Source organism: Oreochromis aureus, linkage group 13 (assembly GCF_013358895.1).
Source record: "Oreochromis aureus strain Israel breed Guangdong linkage group 13, ZZ_aureus, whole genome shotgun sequence".
NCBI lineage: Eukaryota > Metazoa > Chordata > Actinopteri > Cichliformes > Cichlidae > Oreochromis > Oreochromis aureus.
In genome coordinates, this window is record NC_052954.1 from 15,600,272 (window position 1) to 15,626,209 (window position 25,938).

The following is a 25,938-nucleotide window of genomic DNA, read 5'->3' on the forward strand; positions in this document are numbered from 1 at the left end:
ATTTTGCTCTGTGAGTTCCAGCCTGGCACAGATTTACTACTGTATGCCTTTGTCTTCAAGGTAAAGTTTATAAACTGTGTTGTTCTGTACAGTGTGTCAGGCTTTTTGGAGCCTTCACAGAGCCTCTAGCTGCTGTTGTTAGTTGATGCAGAGCAGGCTGCCCCTGAGTACAAACATGATAAAACTTGTTAGTGCGGATCAAAATGAAATCTGCCTGCTCTACAGATAGCAGATTAAGTTGTGCATTTCTAATGACTTCCAGCTGTCTGTGCAGAGAAAAGCACTGCAGTAGCTTTTCACACCTTGTTCATTGCCGACTTGTAGAACATGATCTGCTGCCCCTTTGAGTGGTGAATTGGAGTGATGAAGGGGGAATTCAAACAGGGGTAGTGCAAAGCATTGCTGAGCACTCTTGATCCTGGTGAAGGTACCATGAAAGAATACAATATGTGTGACTCAGTGCAGCAAAAGCTGTATGCTGATCCCGTGCTTGTCTTGCATCCAGAAAACTCCATGTTCTCTGGTTATGCTTTAAGCAACAATCCAAACCCTCAACACTTGGAAAGAAGTTCTGTTCATTACTATTATTTTCCCTTTGGACTGTCGGAGATGGGTTGTCTGGTTCACTATTTCATGCTCTCCTTATCTGCTTCTCTTTCCACCCATGGTAATTGAGGGTGGCTGTGGGCCAGTAAAAGTCCGGAGTGAGGGGGGCCGGTTTGAGAGGAAGAAGGACAGAAACAGAGGAGAGCTTCTAGAAAGGGCAGGCTTTCATTCAGCAGTGAAACATGTGCACTTCTCGCGAAATCCACTTTCTGTGAATCTGGGGCTGTGAACAGTATTGATCACTGGCTCTCAATGAGAGGATTAATGGGAATTCAGACAAGTGCTTGGACGCTTACTGGTAACCTTTGACTTCCTTTTGTTGTTTTTACTGTCAGGCAAAAAGTAATTTTGAAGCTTAAAGATGCTGTTGTGCTGTATAGGTTTTTTGCGTGCATAGCGAAACAACTGTTAGCTAATTTCAAAGTGTTTGTTTATGATCACTAACATTCACATGTTGACATGATTTTCATTCTGCTGTGTGTTATAATTTGGTAACATTGCTCAGATTTGACTGCTTAGTTTGGTGTACTAGACTTGTTGCAGCTGCATATTGAAGACATTAAATACGTTATCAGTCCCTTGTTTATGAAACTATCATAAAAGAATGAATGGGATTCATCTCAGGATTTTTTTCCTGGCAATTTCTCTTCTCATAAAATGAATTTTCTGTCATATTTCTCAAATCTTTGCAAACATTCTGTATAATGCACCACTGCACTGCATGTATTGTACTCGTGCACTTTTTTTTTTTTTTTTTACAGATCTAAGAATTGCATGCATGTCAAGCACAGTCATCTTCATAAATAAGGGATGAACTCATTTAAAAATGGGCATGTTTGTTGAAAAGCTATAGGACCTTTATGAGCTAACGTTTTACAACGCATTATTTAACTGTTTGGATTAGTTGAACAGATTTCCATGCAGAACAACTGATAGGGTTTGGCTTTCCCTTGTTGCTTGAAGAATTTGGCAGCAATAAATCCCCTCGATCTTGGCAAGTGCTGCACATGCTGAACAGCAGTTGTTGTTCCTGGAAGGGAACAACATCCTTTAGCCAAATTTGCAGCAGATAACTTTAACTTCAGCAGTTCACGTGGAGTTAAAATCTGCAGTTGCATTGCATTCACTACAGAAACAAGACAAAGAGAAAAATTTGTTCATTTTTTCCCATTGCGAGCTTAGTAATAACAAGTGGTATCATGGTCACATTTCAAGTAAGGTGTAATTGTTAAGCTTAAAATATGAGGTCTGATACTCTCATTAGTATCTGTGATGACTCAGTCTGTGTCGCCCACCCTGAACAAGTGAAATGTTATCTGGGGAAATGTGAGATATCATTTGTTCAGCAGCTTTCTGAACAGCATTTCCAGCTGGAGCTAAAGTGCTACTAAACTAAGCTTCACAAAAATTCTATTAAAGTAGAATAAAATGCAACAAACAACAGATTCAGCACAGAATGAGTGTCTTGTGGTAGCTATTTTAGACCTTTTAAGTTAGTTTTATTTAATCCTCTGCATACCAGCTTCACTGTTGAGACCACCAAAAACAAAACCTGGAGGTTAATAGCGTCTGTGCTGCCTCCAATAACATAAGAGATCAGCGCGCCAGTGGGATGATTACCTGCAAGATGAGTGCACCTGTTAACTCTGCTACATTATACATGAAGGATGATGGCACGGCACGTGCAATGTTGCTTTTTTTATTCCTCGATGAAGGATGACTCCCTTCATCATGACTACATGTGTCTGGTCACCGTCCACAGCTGGAATTTGACTGTCTGATGGCGCAAATCATTTCCATGTGGCTCGAGCAGAGGTGTAGAAATACTCGGTTTGAGGAAAGTCAGTTGAGGGGAAAGTCATCCTGGCTGGATGCTGCCAGTGAGGGGGTTTTCCAGCAACCTCCTCCAGCTCTCTAGTGGGGGAAAAAAATTCTGAGGAAAACGGCTTGCACAACTACGGCAGCTTAACGCCTCCTTCAACTGGTGTCACTTCCACGCTGACTTTACACAGTGGAAAAACTCAGTCATGTTAAAGAGTGTGACCGCTCTTTGCCCGCACAGGAATAAAAATACTCGAGAGGCCAGGGGTCATAACCTGCTCACTGTGTTCGTTGACCTTCACATGTCCCAATCAAAAGCTTCAAAAAGGTATATGGTCAGTTTTTTCCCATCAAATTCCTTCCACAAGGCCTGAGTCTTTTACTGCATGCGGCATATCTGGTCCTCATTTGTAACCGCTTCCTTTCAGCATGTCAGCAGTTTCTTTCTTTCACGTGTTGGGAACCATTGTAAAAGATGATTTAATAGAAGAGCCAGGGAAGCAACACACAATTGTATGTTGCACTCTCTAGATCATTATGCTAAATATGAAAACAAAGCTTTCATCACTTTACGGTGTTGTTAATACATCTATTAGAACAAACATAATGATCACTGCACTGCACTATAATGCAACAGCATTAGTGCTTACTTGTAAAATATACTGAACAAAATACAGAAATACATATATTTTTAGTATTAAGTACTGTTAAAAGACAAACTCTGCCTTGTGCACTTGCCTTGAAACTGCTCTATTTCAGTATCATTCAATGGCATTGTTGTGCAGGTGGATAAGTAGAGGCTGTGAGGTGAGATCATGATGGAGTTTGTCAATTAGTTAATAAATTGTCAGCACAAGTGAGGCAAATGTAGCAGAGCCAGAAAAGTGATGAATAAGCCGAAGAGAGTTTAAAATAATATGGAAGAAAAACAAAAGTGATTAATCATAAGTGCAAAACACTTTAGCAGGCATCTCCCCAAACTTTCATTCTCTATGTTCATTTCTGCCAAAACTTTAAACATTTCGCCAGAGTGTACAATGACCTTACTCTTAAGAATGACCCACCTGACAACATAACTGCTGCACTTCTTTAGCAGCATGTGGCAGACACCGGTTAACATTTCTCCATGTGCTGATGGGAAAGAAGGAAGAGAAGGAGGGAAAGTGTGGGAGTGAAGCTTTTCTGGGCAGGCGTTCTGTATTTGGGCCAAGGGTGGGCAGAGATTGGCAAATGGCAGCAGATTTGAGGAAACAGCTGATAATCCCACAGGAAACACTGAGCACTGGTTTTCAGAGCAGTTGTGGTCAGAGGGCCAATGAATTGTTTACTTGGTGAAGCTGACAGAGCCATGTGAGGATGTGGTTGATGAGGCTCGAAGGGAAAATGCTTAGGTGTACTGAGGCAGCGGAGGCTGTGTGGTGAGATCGGAAAAATATTGTGCACCACATGAAGGAAGGATGCGAGGGAGATGTGAGAAGATTAGTGGTGCTTATTAGTAAATATGGAATTTCTGGAGTCACGCAGGAATTGTGGCAGCATTGGAGCGAGGAAGTGAATGTAAGCAAATACAGGATAATAGGATTTATACCTGATAACAGCAGTGCGAGTCAGTCATGTCATATTCTGGGTGGCTAGTGAGTAGTGCTGTCAACAGAGCATGATACCCTGTAGCTTTTCCTTTTGCGGTTTAGCACTCTAGGAAAAAGCTTAGTGTGAAAACTTGCCCTGCATTATGTCACAATTACATTACCTTATGTGTGGCTGATGCCAAAAAATACTTTTTGGGTTAGGGTTAGTGTAACTTTAAGATACCACTAATAGCATTCTACTTTGAATTTAAAGCTGCTCCAGCTAATATTTATTTTTAACGTGAAATAAATCAAGTACCCAGCTTTAATGTGAAAATGTCGCTTTCAAGGATGAATTATTAGCTGACTCTGCAGTATCTCAGCTCTTTGCATCTTTTTAAGGTCATTGTTTTTTTTTCTTTCTACAACTTTATTGTTTCAGTTCATTAGAAACACAGTGTGATGTCTGCCTATCATCCCATCTGTTCTCTGCTTAACTCGGGCCTCAACCTAACAACAAAGTTTACAGTATAGTTTCTGATAATGGACCAAGACAACTTGACGAGACATTGATCTCTAGTAATATCTGTGGTGGAGACAGTTCTAAAAAAGAAAAAGCACAAGTGGATAAACATGAAATGCATAACTCAAGTATGAATCATTAATTCACGCAATTGCCATGAACTCAAAGCGTAAATGCTGCACAGTTGCTTCTAATTTGCATGTGTACACAAAGCTTGAATCATTCATCATCATCATTTTGAAGAACCCATTATGTGGCCAACATCCTTGTCATAACTTAAGGTGCATTGCACACCCTGTATAATTACCTACATGTGGTTTGGGGGTGGGGGGTGAGCCAAAATAAATGTCAGCCAAGCATTTAATAATAACAATAATAACTGGGAAAACAATAGTCTGAGTCATTAACTTTTTTTCAAGGCAAGAAATACACAGTGACCATGTCATAAATACATGCATTGTCCATTTGTTTTTCCGTGCTATACAAAGCATGTTTTTCCCTTTTCCTGTAGGTGCACATTTGGATCTAGTTACTGCTCCGTAATGGGTTACAAACCAACATCCCTGCATTGTGTGTTAAGATGCCTGTGCTTCATGCTTCTCCATTTGTTTAGTGCAGCTCAAGATGAAGACCTAAGAAGTAAGAATGCTTCTGTCTTCATTTATCACATGTAACGCATTGCATATCTAGTTGCTGTTCAACTAAATATGATTTATTAAAACTTTAGTTTTTGCATTGCTAATTGTGCACTTCTTTTCCACTTCAGGTTGTAGGACTGCACCATGTGATTTGGTTTTTATACTAGATGGCTCGTGGAGTGTTGAAGATGTCAATTTTGAAATAGTGAAACGATGGCTAGTCAACATAACCACGAGCTTCAACGTCGGGCAGAGGTTTACCCAGGTTGGAGTCGTCCAGTACAGCGACAGTCCCCATTTAGAAATACCTCTGGGGAAGCACTCCACCAACAAAGACCTCATCAAGGCGATGGAGTCCATTGAATACAGGGGGGGTAACACAAGAACCGGGACAGCTATTGAGTTTGCTACAGACAGACTATTTGGCCTCTCTGAGCGAGCGAGCGTTTCCAGAATTGCTGTTGTCCTCACAGATGGGAAGTCTCAAGATGAGGTTCTGAAAGCTGCTGAGGCAGCGAGGAAAAAAGGAGTAATCCTGTTTGCAATTGGTGTTGGTCCAGAAACAGAAACGGATGAGCTGAGGGACATTGCAAACAAGCCATTTTCAACTTATGTCTTCTCTGTTGAGGACTACAAAGCTATTTCCAGGATCAGGCAGGTCATAAGACAGAAACTATGTGAAGGTAAGCAGCTGTTGATTGTTGTCTGTGTTTTTCTTCTCCAATATGATGATGCCAAATGTGATCAAATGTTACTCTCGTGCTAGTATCAGTGTTTCTTAATATAATAAAGAACTCCATTTGTCATCCAGCCTCTTGTTCTGTCCTTTTTATTGCGTTTCTCTGTTACAGAGACTGTTTGTCCCGCCAGAATTTCTATAGACTCCCGTGACGAGAAGGGCTTTGATATCCTGTTACATTTAAATCTGGCAAAAAAAGCAAAGAAGACTCAAGGGACGTTTTATGGCACTAAGGCCTATCAGGTGACGTCTCGTGATGACTTGAGTGAAGCTACACGGTAATTATGGATTCCTTTCATTTTTCTTTATCATCTTAATCTATGACAAAGTATGAAACGCTGACCATCTTCTATTTATTCTATTTTTCAGCAACCTTTTTCCCGATGGCCTGCCTCCTTCGTATGTTTTCGTGGCCACATTGAGGTACAAAGGATCAGTGGCAGAAGAGGAGTGGGACCTGTGGAGAGTACAGACACGAGATGGTAAACCTCAGATGGCGGTAACTTTAAACGGTTTTGACCGCACCGTCATGTTCACAACAACCAGCAAGGCACCAAATGGGATTCAGACTGTTACTTTTTCACAACAGACAGCAAAGGTAGGTAACACTGTTGTAAGGCTGTGTCCTCTGTTGTTTTATAAGAGCTTTATTAAGTCTAAATAACTGTTGTAGTGTCATCAGTGTAAGTTCTCTTTGGCTTTCAAGACAGCTCCAGTTATTTCACAGAAAGCCTGATTTACAAACATGTATTTCAAACATGAGGATGTTCAAGAGGAAGTCAGGCTCATTCAAAACAATGTTGCATTATGGGAAAAGAGGTAAAGCCCATTTAGAAGCCATGCAAGTGGCTAAAAGTTGGGCGATCTCAGCTTCTAAGGGTTTGATTTGGACCATTTCTGTTTCAATCTGTCTCTTGTACCTTTAATAGTTTTCTAGTTTTTAATGATGCTTTTAAGCCGTACTGTGTCATTTATAAGTTATAAGTGCAATACATCGATGAAATGTTCTTTTTTGCTGAAACAGCTGATCAAAATGATGATCTTGGTTCTCACTTTTAGTTCACATCTCAAAACTGCCTGGAAGCAGTTGTACAAATCCTTAAAGTTAAAGTGGAAAAAACATGAATTTCCTAAATGAGTATTGTGAGATTGTATGGTAGTTATGACTGCCAAACAATCCTTATTAGAGTGTGTCAGGGTCAAAATCTAATAGTGATGCCAGCTTCGTATGGCTTGGAAGAAGATCAAACTGTTGCAAAGCAATGTACACAATGTTTTTAAAGTTGACCTGTTATGCTCTTCTTTATATTTTGCCATATACTCACTCACATATTGTTCAAATCCTTCTGTTTGTGAGGGGCAGCCAATGAGAAAAAAACTGTTTTCAGCCAGCGTATCAACTGAGGCGCTATTTAAAGGCCCATTTTACAAAAAAACTCTTTTCGAACTGTGAATCATGCAGAGCTAATCTTCTAGAGTCCAAGAAAAAAAAATAATAATACAGATCTGGCAGTGAGCATAATAGGTTCACTTTTCATGTGTTTATCATCACACTAGGTTGTTTTAATGTGTTTTGGCTATTCTTCTTTTTTTTCTATGATAAATGAAGCTGTTTGATGAGAAATGGCACCAGCTACGTCTGCTGGTCACCGAAGAGGATGTCACTCTTTATGTTGATGACTTGGAAATCGAAACCTTATCACTGGAGCCCCCTGTTGGCATTTTCATCAATGGAAAAACCCAAGTAGGAAAATATGTCAAAAAGGAAACAACAGTGCCAGTAAGTCTATGAGCATTTGTTTAATGAGTAGCTAAGCAAACTCAGTGCCGATATATGCTTTTAACTAGATCACACAATACCACGGAGTTTACTGCTGCCTCCTAGGAGACATGTTTAACTCTGTGGGTGACAAATCCTTGGCAAAAATGAGCCCTTTTGTCCACATGGTCTTATGAATCGTTGTTTTATTTGTCTCAGTTGGCACCATTTGCACTAAAAATGTTGTATTAGTAATAAATCATAATTGTCCTGTGTTGTAATTTGCTCCATAGATGGATATATGGAGGTCAGTTCTCAGTGAGGCAACGATAATCATACTGAAAAGAAGAATAGATGTTTCCTGCACTTTAGTTTCATTCTTATGCTCAGTATAATGGAAAGCAAACAATTGCATGATATAGATGTGCAGGTTTCTCATGTCACCATTGTGCCACAGTGTTAGTTAATGCAATAAGATTCACAGAACTAAAACAAGACATGTGAAGAACTGGGAGGCATGAGAAACCCCTTTGTTTTGAAAGAACACCAACTTTTATTCATTCAACATTCCTGGGAATATATTCACATGAACCACAATATTAAACACAGTGAATATTATTCTATGTGCTGATCCATTGTCATAAGGACCATGAACTTTTGAGCCATTTAACAATGTCAGTCATGGTATTACTTCTGGATAAACACACTTGTAACTGAAAACACATTTTTGTAATTGAGCCTTCATAAACACAGAAAGATTAAACCAGCCAATTTACACTAGCATTACGAGTAAAAATGATCATCCAACTAGAAATTATATAATTATATTCAAACCTATTTAGGTTTAAAGTCAATGGTATCATAAAAGCTATGTGTTGATCTGGGGTTTTTTTTTTTTTTATGTAAATTATTATTATTATGCTCACATGGTAACTGAAGTGACGCAGTCCCTGGGACCTCCCGGAGACGTTTCACCACCAGCACAACAAAACCAAATAACCAAATAATGGAAGAATAGCGTAACATCACTGCAGAGCATTTGTGCACACTGAGGGAGGTCTGGCAACATGTAGCAGCTCAGCAGCCAATCAGGGCACTTATTTTTTCTTCAGCAGTTATACAATAGCTGTTACAATTCATTAGTGGCAAAGCAGCGATAAAACTAAAATAAGTATCGCGTAATTGGCCACATATTGCGAACTGTTTGTCCCCAATGTCGGAAGTTTTGTTTCTAACAACAACCGCTTCCTTTTACATTTTCCTTTCCCAGTTTGAAATTCAGAAACTTCGCATTTACTGTGACCCTGAGCAGAACAACCGGGAGACTGCGTGTGAAATACCTGGAGTTGTAAGTATATGAGTCTGCTTGGCCCAACACCTGTTTTTCCATCCAAAAGATAACGTACTTTCACCTACTTTTCACCTCTTCTAATTACATCTGCTTCTACTCCTCAATGCGCCCCATGATGGCGCAGCCAAAGATTTCATCATCAGTTAACTCCACACCTCAGACTGTAAAGTGATGCTTTCTTTCCTGTTATTTCATCAGTAGTCCGTTGCAGAGTTACAAGCGAAGGTGTAAGCTCAGCATATTAATTTTAAGACACATCTGTTCATGCACAGAATAATTTGCTGGAGGAGGACCCGTGGCTCAGCTTCAGACATGTTGCACTATATTTTTTATTGCCTGCTGGCTCGAACTGTGTTTGCAAAGCAGTGGCCCGTTGTTGGCTTGGGATTTGCTATAACCGCAAAAGCCAGTGCCAAATAGCTGTTTTTCATGTGAAGCTGTTGGATAAAAATATCAAAAGAGACAAGATGAGAAGCCTAAAATTACAAATGCTTTCCAAGTATCGCTACTTCTCTCCTCTCTCTGTGTGTGCTTTTTGGTGGTTTGTTTGGAATCTCCAGGATCGGTCATCAATTTTCTTTTGAATGGAGGCTCTCCGACACCTACATATCCAGTGTACATACGTATGTAGGCTAGAGCTAAACACAGTGAAGCCGTTTATATCATGTTAACAATTCTATTTTAATATTCTTAGAATTCTTAAAAAAATTATTAAAAATAACAAGAACTATTCATACGTAAGGATGTTATTTATTCATTGGCTTGAACATAGGGGATCGTAGGGTTTTTCACTTACAATATAGAGCGCCTTGAAGCAGTTGTTGTGATTTGGTGCTATAGAAATAAAACTGAATTGAATTGAATTTTTAAAGCCTGCACTTGTCTTTCACCTTCTGATGTTTGAGAATGTGTTGTTTTTCTCTGTTTTGCATCCTTTGAAGATTATATCAATCTCTCATGTTTTGCAGCTTTAAAGTGGTTTCAAGAAATTGTGATGCATATTTTCAGTTTTAATGAGAAAGGCCAAATAACCCAAAGACTCAACATTAATATCAGAGCTTTGCACGTTATGTTTAGTGTGTGACTGTGATTTCTTGTTATGCTTGGTTATTACAGTGCTCTAATAGCCCTGATTACACTGAACCGACTCCAGAACCTTGTGTTTGCCCTCCTGGACCCCCCGGACAACCAGGAATGAAGGTCAATTTGATTTTTTTCTGTCTCTTTCCTCCCAGTCTTTGCCTTTTGTCGTATTGCTTTGCACACAGTATCTAACCACGGGATCGCTCGGACACCCTGTTGCCCTGTTCATATTAAAAAAGAGCTGAATCTAGTCACGAGATCTTTCTTTGCCTGTGTGCCAGCACTGTGGCAATTTCTATCAAATTTAGCTTTTTTGTTTTTGTGCAGTTTTGCACACAAACAGAAAAATTGACTTTGTTCCTGCTTTGGCATACATTGCTGCCTTGTCCAGCTCCTCAGTGTCCAGACAGCTTGTTAAATATTTGCTTTAAGCTGTAGTGGACTGAAGAGATTAAGTATCACAAAAACAACGTTATCTTTAACAGTGTGAGTTTATGTGTAAACTCAAGAATGACAAACTGTATGAAGGCAGAACTCAAACCTTCCCTCTCTTATAGCTCCGCCTTAGTGAACTGTGTGCATCCTGTAAATGACGAGCACACGTTGCACTTCACCAACAGATCAGATCCAACTTCCCTGTGAAAACAGATTGTGCCAGAAACGGTGCTGAGTGGGAAGTTTTAGCACTTTAAGCTCTTAAACAAACAGTTACCTGCTGAAAACTAACAGTATTATAATTTATGGATGCACCAAGTGGCCTTTTTTTCTCCAGTGAGGCTTGCTATGGTGTGAAAAAGGTTGTCTTGTAAGGACATGTATGGAGTATTGTACTTTTCTTTTCTTAAACCAAACCAGACTGCTGTCAAAGATAAATACTGGGTGCAATGGAAAATTACCAAAGTGGGAAATAAAACCTACATGTTTGCATTTATTGATCACAGGCTATCAAAAAGCCCCGGTCATAAAAGCCTTTATACAAGGACCTCAGAGAGATATTAGCTTGGCAAAAGACTCTCTTTGTTAATGTTTGTGTTTATAAGGTCACCGGTATGCTTTTATTACATTTACTAATAGATCCAAAATGCTGGGAACATTGCTGGCGTGCAGATGTTCTTTAAGACCCCACATGACGCATCTTACGTTAGATAAACAAGCTTGCTAAGCATTCTTTATAGATAAATTAAATCAACGCTGTGAGAAAGTTTACTGTTACCGGAGGTGTGTTAAATGGATTGCTTTACTGCTTTGACACTGCATGATACAGTTTGTTTTAATCACACATGGTTGAATAACATCATTCCACTTTCTTTAGGGAGAGCAAGGAAGCATTGGTATTCCTGGTCAGCCTGGTCCTCCTGGTGCTGATGGTAAGCCTGTGAGTACTACATAGTTCAATATACAAACATAATCACCAACAACAGCATCCACAACAGCTTTTGAGAAAACCAGTTGAGTATCTGTGTCCAGTAGATCATAACGGTTTCTTCTTATTCATTATATGTGGTCAGGATTGCTTCAGAATGTTAAAACACACTGGTAAATATGCTTATTTTCTTAATTTTCCAGTGGTTAAATAAGAAACATCTTTGCTTATAGCAGCACTGGCAACATGGTGGTGATTTTGTGTGATGAAAACTATCCAAAAGTAAACCACATGTTCTACAGCATGATCAAAAACTCAGAAAAAGCATCTGCCCGCAGCCTAGAAGAAGAGCATGCACACAGTGGAGGGGATTCAGATGTTTAAACAAACGTGTGCATCTCTTGTCTTTTTTTTTATTTCAAGGGTATTCCTGGGCTTAGAGGAATTCCAGGTCTGCCAGGTTCACCAGGAATTAAGGTAAATCAATAACCAGTGGATGAAAAATCAGTGATAAGATAAGAGTGTTGAAAATTTAAAGCTGCTTTTGTGTTCCTTGTTTTAAGGGGTCACGTGGACCAGATGGGTACAAAGGAGAGCAAGGGAGGCCCGGTGTTTCGGTAGGAAGGTCAAATAATACATTTGTGGCGTCGTGTATGACTTTGTGGTGACTAATAGACATTTTTTTAAACACAACTCTATTTTTTCAGGGTGAGAGGGGTATTCCTGGATTACCTGGGCCACCTGGACAACCAGGGGAGAAGGTGCTGATGTTATTTATTATTTTCAGCCTCACTTCTATTCATTAATATAGTATCTAGATCCAGTTCATTATATTTCTGTAGAAATCAACTCAAGCATGGAAAGTGGGTAGATAAGTGCACGCACTTCCCGCCCACTCTGCTATAGCTGGAAGGGAAAAAAAGAAAAAGAAACGTTAGTTAAAAGTAGAAAAACACATTGAATTTTCAAGCTAAATCTTTTTTTTTTTATGAGATCAAATGTAGGATTGAGAGGAAATCCCTGCTAGACACATCAACTTTGAACATTGTTGCATCAATCACTCCAGAAGCCATATGTTTTGAAGATAAAGCAGATCCATTGGGAGAGTAAAAAGTACAGCATCTATAGTGTGGAACAAGAGAGCAGAGAGAGCAGGAGGGTCATCGGAGACCTTTTAAATATGTTCATATTTCCTGACTTTTGTACCGCCATTTCCTAGGAACGTTAAAAAAGAGAACCGGGGGTGCATTTTCTTTCCTCCCGGTGTCTTGTTCACCCCGTGTTGCATCTTCTCCTCGCTTCTTTGTCTATAACTAGAATATATAAGGTAGAGGTGCTAGGACTGGATTACGAGAAGTGCGGTTAATATTTAGTTGCGGATAGACCGCGTGATCTGAGAAACCAAACTAAGAAAACTGATCACGCCTTGACAGAGGACTATATGTGTCACATGGATCTCAGTTAGACATAAACCTCATAATTCTGGAAAAAATACAACTGACTAGCAACCTGCCCAGGGTTTACCCTGCCTCTCATCCCGTGACCGCTGGGAAAAGCACTTTCTGATCTATGACCCTTATTTGGACAAGTAGTGCAAAAATGAATGGATGGAATCTCTAAGCCTTAGATGACAAGATGACAACAAAACCAAGTTATGGAATCAAGACTTACCCACAATAAGTGGTGCATCAGCTAAAAAACAGCTTTCACTGTTCAGTCACACAAATAGAAATTCTGCACGCTGTTATATGATGGGATACATCATATGTAAGCTGAAATGGGCCAGCTACCACAACAGGTCCAAATAAAAAAATAGAGAAAATTTAAATTTTATCCAGCAACAACAAAGTCTGGAAATCTTCCTTGGAAAGACATTTTTCCTAGAAATGCACCGTCAATTAAAAGCAAGCGAAGCCTAAACGATCCAGCATTTTGTGCATATTCAAAAACTGAAACAGCAACAACAGACACAGCAGAGTCCCTTTTATGTTCATCTGAACAGCATTTTGTGTTTAGCATTGCTTTAAAGTTCAGTGAGTTAATGCAGCTGCTGCAAACTGCATCATTTCTGTCATATCATCAGTCATCAGTGGGACCACAGGGGCCCCCTGCTATTTGGCTGAAGGGGAGAACAATTCAAGCACTTAGTATTGGTCTAAAAACTTCTCTCAGCTGGCTGCTGACACTTTTCTGCACCTGGAGTAAATCCTCCTGTGCCATCTGTCCTGGACACATGTGTCGAGGATGTATCACATTAGGTATTTACAAGTTGCTGGACGGTTTTCTTGATAAGCAGACACTACACTAAGGACCAGGTGAATTTATTTATTTATTTTATCCCATTTCCAGCGCTCTTTTGAAATCCCATAATTGGACCTCTACTTGCGTTACATTCTTCTGGCAGACATCTTTGTCCAAAGCGACTTACAAGAAGTGAATTTTAACCTTTAGTGGAGTAAAAGCTAAATATCATCCAAATGTGGGAGTACCTCTTTTATAAACAAAGTGCTAAAAGATTTTTGTGTTATGTAATTGGTTTGGTTTGGTTTGTTAGGTTGCTTGCAGGACTGCTCTTAAAGATATTCATGAACATTTTAGCAGAAGTAGGGTCTGCCCAGATTATAAGTAATAAGGGGTTTGGAGTCAGTCTAAATATGAGTCTAGATCCAGGAACTTTTGGAAGAATTCTTTACCATAATGAGAAATAGAGAAAAACCAAGAAACATCGTCTCAGTATCACAAACTAGTCCAGATCCAGATATCTTTCTGGATCCAGGGATTTAATTCATGGATGGTGTGGAGGGAATTTTTCAACCTTGGCAGAGGCATACAGTCTTGGATTGCTATTGTTGAGTAAGAGGTAACAGAGGTAGTCTGAAAAAGTGGTTTTTAGTCTCCGTCAGAAGATGGACAGAGGGTTTTCTGACCTGGCTTCACTGAAGGACATTCCACACACATTGTGAGGCCAAAACAGTGAAAAGAGCATTATTGAACTGCATGCATGAAATCCACTTAGCTGTGGGAGAAAGAATAAATAATATTGAATGATTACCATTTGGCAATCAGCCTTAAATAGTCTAAATTAAACTAGCAAACCAATTTTCCCTTCATGTCTGGGTCAAAAGGCGTTTCCACTCAGCTATTGTTCTGTTTCCAATGCAGAACAATAGCCGAAAAACCTTTCTTAGCAGGGAGCTACGAAAGCTTTTCTTTAGGTTCCTCCCTTTGCAGAATAAACTGTTTTCTTTGGATACAAACATGTTTCAATCTGCCTTTTCAAACTATTCCCATATAGTAAGACCACCAAGGGTGCAATCTTTTTTTCCTGGCATAGAATGTAGAGGACAGAAACATGAGATGTCTGCCAAATTAAGCCAGGAGAACATAATTCAAGGTTATGTTTGTGTATTTGCAGTCTGTGGTAGTTGTTCATGGCCACAGTCATTCATCACCCTTCAATGAACAATTTGTTGCTAATTATGTGGGCATCCAGCCTGTGATATTGATCTCTGTAGTTTATTAACACTGTAACTACAATGGTGGCATTCATTTCAGCAGAAATCAATGAAAACCGCAGTCCAGCTTAGAAAGTAAACACACCTGTTAGCACGAGCCCCATTTCAAAAGCTTTCTGCAAGTCACCGGTCAGTCAGCTTATAATGCTGTCTCCAAGACTGTCCTTCTTTTACGCTCTGTGTTGTCATATAGGTTGGCACATCTTAGCATTTACAAGTAAAACAACCCACAATTTATCAAAACTCACTGCAGCATGAAGACCAAAAACGAGCTTCTGTGAATGCTTCTTTAATCCCTCTGCCATAGCTCATTTGATATCCATTGCAAACAAGATTACAGTAGTATAGCCAGGGAGATTTCTGATGTGTGTTTTGAGACAGTTGAGTATGAGCATGCTACTGGGTCGTTTTTATTAAGTGAACAACAAATGGGGCTCAGAAAGAAAGAGAGAAACTTCTACACTTTTCCAACGGTGTTTTTTGCATTCAGCATATTTTTGCAAACAGAATCTCAACAAAAATGTCGCCCACCAAAGTCACTGAGTCAGCCAGTAACAAATGGTATTGCACTATACAGTAATTTGTTCCTTCTTGAGGCCATTAGCATAGTTTTGAATGCAGAAAAACATGTGATGCAATTCCTCGTTTGTTCCAAAATCACGCTTTTTTCCTTCTAAATATGTGATAATCCAGTGACGCATTGATCCCTTAACTTGGCAACGCATAACAGAAACTTTGCTAATGTCTAGGTTTCGGTCAACAAGTGCAAATTTAAAAATATCCAATGATGCAATACAACATGCCACTCCCTGAAGTTTCAGTCTAAATAGTTAAGTTCACTGTTTATCTAGGAAACAGAAAAGACCACTGCTGCTGCATATTTGTGACAGCGCAGACTTTACTATGAAGTTCTCTGTCTACATTATGGGCCTCAGATTAACAAAAAGTTGTTTGCTTTTTCATCAATTTATATCACAAACAAGTCTGATACTGTAAAGCAGATGTTGATACACAGCTGTCTGAAGGTGAAAATCTTTCCTTAGGGTGCACAAGGGACCCCGGGAGTAGCAGGGTTACCAGGAAAAACTGGACAAGTGGTACGTGTGCACACAATCCTGAAAGTAGTGCAGAGGTTTAAACATGAAATATGCATGCTTTAACTGGATGATTGTCTGCTCTATTTTCAGGGAGAAAAAGGAAGTATAGGACCTCTTGGGCCACAAGGTCTTCTGGGAGAACCTGTATGTATAAAACAACCGAGAATCAACTCACAGCCCATCATAATTGTGTATATTATATAATTTTCTATGATTTCAGGGTCTACCTGGGAGAGATGGAAAGGATGGATTTCCAGGAAGACCTGGTCAAAAGGTCTGTTTGTTGTGACAGTGTAGTATGTTACAAAGCTCATTCAGGGATTAGGGGAATAATAGAGACACGAGGTTGGATGAGTGCACACACTCCTAAAAGACTTAGCTGTTCCCCTATGTTGTGCTGTTGACGTTTGGCAACCATGGAAATTGAATCATGCATAACCAAGTGTCCCTCTTGTCCTTTTCCAATTCCCAGCTTTTGTAAACATCGAGCATGCAGTTCACATTTTAAATAGATGTCGACTGACTGACTCAAATTGACTAAAATGTCGGGCTGTGATTGAGCTGGCATGTAGGTGTTGAATTGAGGGCTTCTAACTATAAATTTTGATGAAATTAAATGTCAGTTTTTTTCAAATGTATTAAGGGAGAAGCTGGAGCCAGTGGTATTCCTGGTACTGACGGAAGGGAAGGCCATCCTGTGAGTCATAAACACACACATAGACAGTGCTGATCAAAGGTTTGGTATTTTCCAGGTTGCTTAAGATGCTGCTATTGTCTTGCAACTTTAATTGGAGTCCTAGACATTGAAGACTTGCATGAATATCATATTGTTTTTTTGATTTGAACTTTTTAGCAAAGCATTTTGAACCAGAAGTGCAGAACATTGCGACTGTGGTACATTACATAATGCTTTACAAATGTTTTAGCATGAAATAATAGAAACATACAAAGAGAAGAGTAAAGTAGGCCAATACAAGAGCTGATTTCACGGATCATGCAGGTTTGCACGTATAATGTTTTTTGGTGTATGAAGACTGCAGTGTTAACACACTGTCAGTACAAAGACTACCCCTGACAGGCAGTAAATTAGGGGTATTTCCCCTGTAGTTCATCCCAGGATAACCCTGTTATGTAACAAACAGACTCATGCAGTGAAAGTAACTCATCGGGGGAATGCTGTGGCGCTCTGGCAAATCTGTTTTAGGAAGAAAGTCTTTCAACTGGGCAGCCACCCCACTGATCATGATTATAAGCCTTGTCCAAACTTTTGCGATGGGTCTGCAAAAGATGACTCAGTTGCTCCACAAGGCTGTAAGCCATTTTCCCCCACCAGAACAATAGCGCTAGCAACGTATCCAAGGAGGCAGGATTAGAACTGTGCTTCCTCAAGTTAAAACAAGATGCAGTTCTTCTTTGTAGGTCCCAACAAGGGGATTTCTTCACGTGTTGGAGAGGACTGTGTGTTCACGGCAACACTATATACTCTCTCACTGCCTTCCTATCCCATTTGTCCTCTATGCACACTGAAACTTCAGTGTAAGGCAGCATCTGAAAGCATTTATTTAAGCAAAGATAACTGAAACACAAAAAAGTATAGTAATTGCTGCACGCTGACCTTAAAAAACTTTCAGTGCATTAAACCATTCACTTAAAAATTATTGCATTTATCTGCAAATACAGTGTATTTAACTGAGATTCGGCCGAGGCACATAGGGTTTTTCCAGGGATCTATGTGGTTTAGTTTAAAGAACAAACTTAAATTGCAGGAAATAGTTTGATTTGGGGGTGATTACATTTACTAAATTGTTACTTGCAAGAATTTAGCCTCAAAAAAAGCCTCAAGCTACTTTACTCTGCTTCTCATGTAAACTAACCAACCACATCTGGGAAGCATAACATTTTGGTAGGCATTTCTCCATCCACAAGGACTAGATAATGTTTTTTTTATGGAGAAAATAACAAAAATTGCTACTGACACGATGAAATGATCATTTCACAACAATGGTAAGGCATAAAGGCAAATGGCGCCTTCAAAACATAGAATTTTATAAAAAAAATGCAATTTCTGTTTCTTACAATGCAAATTGGAGCACTGATAGTCATATTGTCTTCTTTGCATTATTAAATATACTAACTGGAACACCACGTTGTATGTGTCGTTGCTCTTAGGGTATCCCTGGATTGCCTGGAAATGCAGGCCTGGATGGACAAAAGGTAAGAGCTCCTAATGTATGTGCAAAGCAAACTCAACAATGGTTTTGCTTTATTAATTATGAGTATGTTTGACTGACAAAATTCTCATTAAAGGGGGAAGTTGGTGAGCCTGGACCTAGGGGCTTTAAAGGAGCGACTGGACCACCTGTAAGTTAATAGCTGTTCTTGTTTATGTTTGATCTGAAGAGTTAGCAACACAGTTTTGCCCTCTTTTGCAGGGTGAAATGGGATTACCTGGTGAACCGGGTTTGCAAGGACCGATCGGACCGAAGGTAATGATTTACGCCTGTTAGAACATCATGTTTGAGCTTCTTCAAACAGCTGTGATGAAAAGCTAGAATGAACTTAGTAGAAATAATGGCTGACTTTGATCTTACCAACAGACACTTAAGACAGGATAAACTATGAGGTTAATGTGAGTTTATCCCCCTCCATAGCCCTCGGGCTGTGAATGCACTAGTTAAAAGTGTGACACAGAGAAATCAATAACTTAAGATTAATCCACATTAATCCATCCAATCCAGGGAGCAGCAAGCTGCAGGCAGAGCCTGTCTTGATTGAAGTTGTCTCCAATTACAATGCAGTGCAGCTGCTCCAAGTACAGCAGATCAGTATGGCATGATGTCATGCATCAGTATATATATTGTCCAGCCGATACTAAATGAATTGCAGCACATGATCACATTAGTTTGGATAATGTTGAAACTTTGATGCTTTCTAAGCTTTGAGGAAAAACAAGAAAAAGTACTTGGCCGGCAGCATTGCATGTTTTGTTTGGTCACTGTTTTGCTATAATACACTTTAGAACAAGTAACGATCTTCTGGCCTCACCAGTGGAGCTAAATTAAGCAATGATCAGGCCCTAGTGCTTTCGTCAGTGGAATTTTAGTGGAAATGTAAGCAGTCTGGGCTTGTCTGGTCTGGACACGCTGTCTCCTAATCATTTTTCATTAGCTGATCTGCTTTTAACAAGCCAATGCGTATTGGTAAATGGCACACAAGTGAAAACGTAGTTTATGGACATGCAGGCACTACTTTGATTTTATGGCTGAACTTCAGACTGCAATTACAGAGGCTTGTTCAGCTGGAAAAGAAAGCACCGACTAGACACAATTAAACTTCAAACTGCACAATCCCAAAACCTCATGAAAGTATGGTCAAACTATGGCATGCATCACTGAAAATGAATTATGATAAGAAAGTGAAAATATCAGCCACACTCCAGTTCATAATAGGATGCGGTTTGGATGCTATCTCATTGTATTCTTTCTGCAATCTAAAATGTGTTTTATCTCTTAATTAAGGGGAATATGGGTGAAAGAGGAAGTCCGGGCATAAAAGGCACGCCGGGGCTTGCGGTATGTTACCATTTAAATATGAACCAGATGAGCAAGTTCTTTTGGAAGCTGATAATTAATGCAGTATATAAATCAAAACCACAGTACACACTGATTAGCCACAACATTAACTACAAACCACACTGACAGGTAAAATACATTATTTTCCTTTATTTAAAATGGAATGTTCTAGTGGGAAACATTTGGCATTTAAACTTTGATGCATACTACATACCTAAACAGTGTTACGGACCACAAAGGCAGACAATGCACCCTGCCACACCACAAACACTGATCAGGAACTGCAAAAAGAAAATGACAAACTCCTATAGAAACTCCTCAGCTGCAAAACACATTGAATACCACAGTATGACCCCACAGGGGCCCCACTCAGTAATCCAGAAGTTCTACAACCCTGTGCTAGACCCTACAGGACACCCTGACAGGTTCTAAGCCAGTGTTCTGAAGGGTCTGGTTATGATGTTCTGGCTGAACAGCAACTTTCTTAAATAACAGTTATTTCTTTTGTTTGCTTCCATTTTTAACTACTGGGTTTAACTGAATGCTTTTAAAGGGCAGTGCAGGGCAACCAGGAAGTCCAGGTCAACCAGGGCACCCAGGCATGCCAGGAATGAAGGGAAGCAAGGTATTTCTATGATCTGTTTTTGTTGATATTACCAGAATTTTGACATCTAGTCAGGAATTCAAAGTATTTTCTCGATTTGAGGTCAGGGCTAAGTCTGTTTAGATTGTGAAATTTAAGTCCATGGTCTGCAGAAATGGCAGTTATAAAAATGACTGCACACTCATATCAATTAGCCGTAAATTAGCCGACGCTACAAAAAGTCTGGTGTTAGTTTTCTTTTTGTGATATGCACAGACTTTAGTGTGTCTAACTTTAAAAGCATGTTATGACATGAAACTCTGTGCCTTTGTTGTTTTCACAGGGACAGAGGGGGAATCCAGGTGAAAGGGGCGACATGGTAAGATTCAAGACAAAATTATATTGCACTCAGCACAAGTTAAGCAGATCATATAATGGTTAGAAAGTTGACAACACAACCTCTGTTTTAAATTAGCGCAACATCACCTTTGGGTGTTGGATTAAGATTTGCTTCTGTCCAAAAACAGCAATTACAGTGAAACTGTGGAACCTCAAATCAAACGTCTATTCCAGGCTTGTGTCTGCTGTCTGGAAGGATGAACCTCTCTTGATGGAAGGTTTTTTTGGACATAGAATTCATAATAGTTCAGTCTACTAACATACTTACAAATTATTATTATCACATCTTGTATCTGGATTTGAAAACTTTCACATCAGCTTTACTTGCTCTTTCTCTGAACTATTCTGGGATTTAAACAACAAGTCTTTTTTTAATTTAAGCAATGCTCACGAGAATGAATTGGCTACACTGAACCACATTAAAACCCAATACTACTATAAATATGTGTCATTCTTCCTGTTTTGAGTGGAATTTTTAATGGACAGCACCATCTACAGTACTTTGCATATACAGCATTGGCTGGAGTCTGAAATGTGATTTTATGTGCTTTTATAATCTAATGTTGACCTAATGATTTCCACACCAGGGGATGAAAGGTGAAAAAGGAGAGCATGGGCGGCCGGGGGGTGTGGTGAGTTAATTTTGAAAGGCTTTGTTGCATCATAACTATGTAAAGTGGACATTTGTAAGAAAACAGTTTCTGGTAGAAATGCATCATTTAGCATCACTGATTCATGGCCAAGTCCACCAAAATACTTGCTTCGCTGGGTATTGAGATTTAATTAAATTTGGGCAAGAAAATTAGTACATAATATTTTTTCTTCAATGCCTCCAAAAATCAGATTATCTGTCTATGTTTTGGAGTTTGATGCCTACTATTTTAGTATTTTTTTTTTTTTTGCATAATCCTAAACACACAAATGCTAATAACTGGTAAGTAGTGAGAACAATAATAATAAATGTCAATTACAGTGTGTCTGTGAAGGTTCTCAGTCATCCAGGTCATCGTAGTTTAAGGAGCTTGGAAAGAAAAGCGTCTGGACTTCTTTGAGTTGCTTGAAGACGTTTCACCTCTCATCCGAGAAGCTTCTTCAGTTCTAAGGGTCAGTGGTGGAGAGTCCCAGATTTAAACCCAGTGGGAGTTTCCCCCCAAAGAGGGACAAAGGACCCCCTGATGATCCTCTACCTAATCACATGAGCCAAGGTGTGAAAGTGGGTGTGGGTCCCAATCGGCCAGGGTTTCGTGGGATGTTGTGTTTGGAGAAAACTCTCCTGAGTTTCTCTGATACACCGGCTACATAGGGGATGACAATGTTGTTGCGTCTGTCTTTCTTATCCTCCCTCCCATCCCAGTGTACTTCAGACCCAGCAACACACTCAGACAGAAACTGGTTCACCCGAAAGACAAAACTCCTAAACACAAACTTAACAATGTGGTGTATGCTGTACAGTGCAGTGAGGAATGCCCAGACCTCTACATCGGAGAGACCAAACAGCCACTTCACAAGCGCATGGCACAACATAGAAGAGCCACCTCCACGGGACAAGACTCAGCAGTTCATCTGCATTTAAAGGACAAAGGTCACTCTTTCGAGAATGCCAACGTTCACATTTTGGACAGAGAGGACAGATGGTTTGAAAGAGGAGCGAAAGAAGCCATTTCTGTCCACTGTGAGCGACCATCTTTGAACAGAGGCGGTGGTTTACGACACCAACTGTCTGCCATCTATAATCCAGTTTTGAGATCCCTTCCCAGACGCCTTAACGCCCACTCACATCCTGGGCCATCTGACCTCAGGAAATCACATGATAGGGTGGGGCCAGGTTTCACAATGAGCTCACCCGAAACCCTGGCTGATTGTGACCCACACCCACTTTCACACCTTGGCTCATGTGATTAGGTAGAGGATCATCAGGGGTCCTTTGTCCCTCTTTGGGGGGAAACTCCCACTGGGTTTAAATCTGGGACTCTCCACCATTGACCCTTAGAACTGAAGAAGCTTCTCGGATGAGAGGTGAAACGTCTTCAAGCAACTCAAAGAAGTCCAGACACTTTTCTTTCCAAGCTCCTTAAAGTCAATTACAGTGCTTTCAGAATATGTTTTATCATCTTTTAAAATTTTCATGATTACTTTGATTGACAGGGATCATCTGGTCCAATGGGTCTGAAAGGAGAGGTATGTCAAGCTTAATAAAGCATTTACCTTACCTCAGTGTAACATGAATAATAACTAGTATTACTAATACTGGGGTGGTATTCTTGCCAGAAAGGGACAGCAGGGGATCCGGGGCAGAGAGGTCAAGAAGGTCAAGCTGGAAGACCTGGACAGCCAGGTCAGTCAGGCCAACCGGGCCCCCGGGGGCTGAGGGGAGATATGGGCCCCCCTGGCCCACCTGGACCCGAAGGAAGATATGTACGTGTGCCTTATACTGTACTAACAACTCGTTAGTAATAGATTTTTTGTAATCATGTTATGTATAACTGAGTGGTTGGTTGTGGTCTATCACTTTATATTGCAGTTAAGTACAATGTCAGACAATCACATTCGGCAGATATGCAGAGAGGTTCTTCAGGGTACGTATCATTTTAAACTACCCGCTGAACATTTTTTATGTATTTTCCCCAAATGAAATCATCTTATTATCAATCCTTCCAGCTGAGCTGCCTCTATTGATGCTGAGCAATCAGCAGAGTAGCTGTACCAGGTGTCAAAGTCAGCCTGGATCTCCTGGTCCTCCAGGTCCAATGGGGCCCCAGGGAATCAGAGGTCTTCCTGGGCTTAGTGGTTCTAGGGGACTGCCAGGCCACCCTGGTCGGCCAGGGTATCCTGGGATTAATGGTCTCAAAGGTAAAATAAATGTCAGGTTAGTCACACATCCTAAAACTCGTCTGGACAATTGCTCTAACAAGGACACTTGTGTTGGCAGGAGAACCAGGTTTCAAAGGTGAGAAGGGGAGCCCTGGTCGGGTCATGATTGGAGACCAAGGGCCTCCTGGACCTCCAGGTAAAGAACATCACAGTTTTAATAGCCATTCATTTGATAAGGTCGTGTAAAAGCACTTTAAGTGGATATCTGGTATTTAGCTGTCAGCTGTGTTCCATTGTGGTTGCTTGTTATTTATATCTCCACAGGTCCGATGGGGCCGCAGGGATATGGTAAACCAGGTACTCCAGGTAAACCTGGGCCCCCTGGTCAAAACGGCCCAGAGGGTAAAAGTGGTAATCCTGGCATCCCTGGTGAGCCTGGGGTGTGCGATCCATCCATGTGCTATGGTAGCATGATGAGGCGGGATTCTTACAGCAAAGGCCCAAACTATTGACATAAGGCAGCGTCACTGCAGGCACCAGTATAAAGCTGATGCAGAACAGATATTCTCAGGAAGATCTCACCATTACAGTTCCTCTCTGACATGGAAACAAAACGTACCTCTTCTGACACCGTTTATGTGACACCTTTTATGCATCCCAGTTTCTTTGATGGTATTTTGTATTATTAGTCAGATGCCTTTGAACATTCTTTGAGAATTTAATGGTGTTAAGAGGATTAATGATTGGCTCCAGTGAATACCTCTTATCCAAGCACCTTGTATGAGGTGTCAAATGTGCCAGCCATGTAATGCACAGTACTCACTGCATTTAAGCTAACTACGCATACATACAGACATATGCACACCATCCATGAACACACTACAGCTAACAGTTTGACAGATATCTGGGTTTGTGTATAGGTAGGAAATGTAAGTGCAGTGCCTGTCGTATTAGGTGCGGTGTACCAAACGCCAGCAAGCTTAAATGTCTAACCAAGATTTTATTGCATATTAAGAAAGCTTATTATGGTTTTCCAACACAATCATACCAAATCTTCTGCTCTGCTGGCAAAACACATACACCTATTTACTGTTTGAACCTTATATTTAATCTCGATGAAGAGACAAATTCATAATTAGAACTAATGAGCACACCTTTGAGTTTGAGGTGTTCGTCAAATCTGCTGTTGTCTGAAGCTGTTGGCATTTAATAAGCTCACAGGAAGGACCCATGTGCATGTGCATGTGTATGTGCAGATTACACATACAGTCAGTTCTGTTGAACATTATTTACTTGTAACCTTTCAATTCTTGTGAACGCCACACCTAAATAAACCCACCATTTCCAGTGTGACACCTAAGCTGTATGTGTATAAGGCCTGTGTGTACATTGTGAGTCTGTGCAAATTGTTGGTGAATGCTAACTGAATGGTGAATGTTTGGTCACTTCTTAAGTAGGTGCTACTAAAGCATTTGACTGCAGTTGGCTGACATATTTGACCCCTAATAATCTTGAAGTTTGTACTTACACTAAGTCCCTGTGGCTGGTACACTTTCTTATATTGCCCCCTTGTGTTCCTTCACTGCATGTCGCGTTATCAGCTTTTACTGCACATAGAGCAGGTGCCACATGTTCCACTAAAAACAGAACACCAAAAATCAACACACATACACACACATGAAAAAAACAATGATGATTTGTGATGAATTATCACAGAAATTAACACGTTTCAGCGCAAAACTGTGACTTTGATTGCCTCTCGCTGAGTACTCACTCCTTGAAGTTCATAAAGCATTCAGATTGACTTTTATGCATGAAAACTTTTTACAAAACATATCACCCCGGTTACCCTCCTATTGCAATACTTCTTCATTCATTGCCATGTCTTATTTGATCTATATTTAGGATGTAATATATATATATATATATATATATATATAAAAATGCCATTTATGAACAAACCAACACTTTAGTTTCACATTTTAATCCATTTATGTTCCCCCAGCTTACCTTTCATTACTGTAGCAGGTATTTTATTTTTTTATTTATAAGAGAGGCACATCACATTTCAGCAGTGACCTTTCTTAAACATCTTTTGTAATGTTATTATTTGGTGTGAAGGTATGACTTTTGCCATTTTTTTTCTTTTTTAAAAACTAGAATTAAAAAAATCTTTTAAATAATTTGTGAACTTTGTTTGGCCCTTGCTGTCCTGTCTCTGAACTTTACGCGTTTATTTCTGCTCTCCTATCACATCACTGATCTCATCTTTCACATGGAAATCGTGGGTGTGGTTTGCACTTGGGAGAGTTTCCAGTCATAGTGAAGCATCAAAAGGGGGATTAAGTGCGGTGATGGGTTTGGAAGAAAAAAGAGAAAGAGAGATCATCGCATGGCTCGTCGAGTTAGGACATTGCTTTAGGAAACTTGGATGAGCGCAGCTTCAGCTAAAGCTCTCTGTGGCTGGCAGGGAAACTTTAGAAATGACAAAATGTTCGGTTTTTACACTA

At 40.0% G+C, this 25,938-nt stretch overlaps 1 protein-coding gene across 2 annotated transcripts; it reads left to right on the top strand.

Moving 5' to 3' along the window:
• Window positions 1–665: 665 nt before the first annotated feature.
• Window positions 666–25,520, top strand: col21a1 (collagen, type XXI, alpha 1). Of its 2 annotated transcripts, XM_039621503.1 has the most exons (29): window positions 669–904; window positions 5,030–5,157; window positions 5,285–5,839; window positions 6,008–6,173; window positions 6,265–6,493; window positions 7,505–7,675; window positions 8,925–9,002; window positions 10,122–10,205; window positions 11,401–11,463; window positions 11,875–11,928; window positions 12,015–12,068; window positions 12,159–12,212; window positions 16,010–16,063; window positions 16,154–16,207; window positions 16,284–16,337; window positions 16,707–16,760; window positions 18,233–18,277; window positions 18,371–18,424; window positions 18,496–18,549; window positions 19,582–19,635; window positions 20,189–20,260; window positions 20,562–20,597; window positions 21,205–21,249; window positions 22,763–22,795; window positions 22,886–23,032; window positions 23,139–23,193; window positions 23,276–23,467; window positions 23,547–23,624; window positions 23,753–25,520. In XM_039621503.1, the coding sequence occupies exons 2-29, from the start codon at window positions 5,061–5,063 to the stop codon at window positions 23,938–23,940; spliced, it is 2,874 nt and encodes a 957-aa protein (XP_039477437.1). In that variant the 5' UTR covers window positions 669–904; window positions 5,030–5,060; the 3' UTR covers window positions 23,941–25,520. The 2 variants fall into 2 exon arrangements, 1 of the variants encoding a protein (XP_039477437.1); XR_005615291.1 differs by lacking the exons at window positions 23,547–23,624; window positions 23,753–25,520 and having other exon boundaries at window positions 666–904; window positions 22,890–23,032; window positions 23,276–23,361.
• The last annotated feature ends 418 nt before the right edge of the window (window positions 25,521–25,938 follow it).

Coding starts and splice junctions, on each gene's coding strand:
- col21a1 (XM_039621503.1), top strand. CDS start 5,061: ATGGGTTACAAACCAACATCCCTGCATTGTGTGTTAAGATGCCTGTGC. Junction 12,213..16,009: donor CTGGACAACCAGGGGAGAAG/GTGCTGATGTTA, acceptor ATCTTTCCTTAG/GGTGCACAAGGGACCCCGGG. Junction 16,338..16,706: donor CAGGAAGACCTGGTCAAAAG/GTCTGTTTGTTG, acceptor AAATGTATTAAG/GGAGAAGCTGGAGCCAGTGG.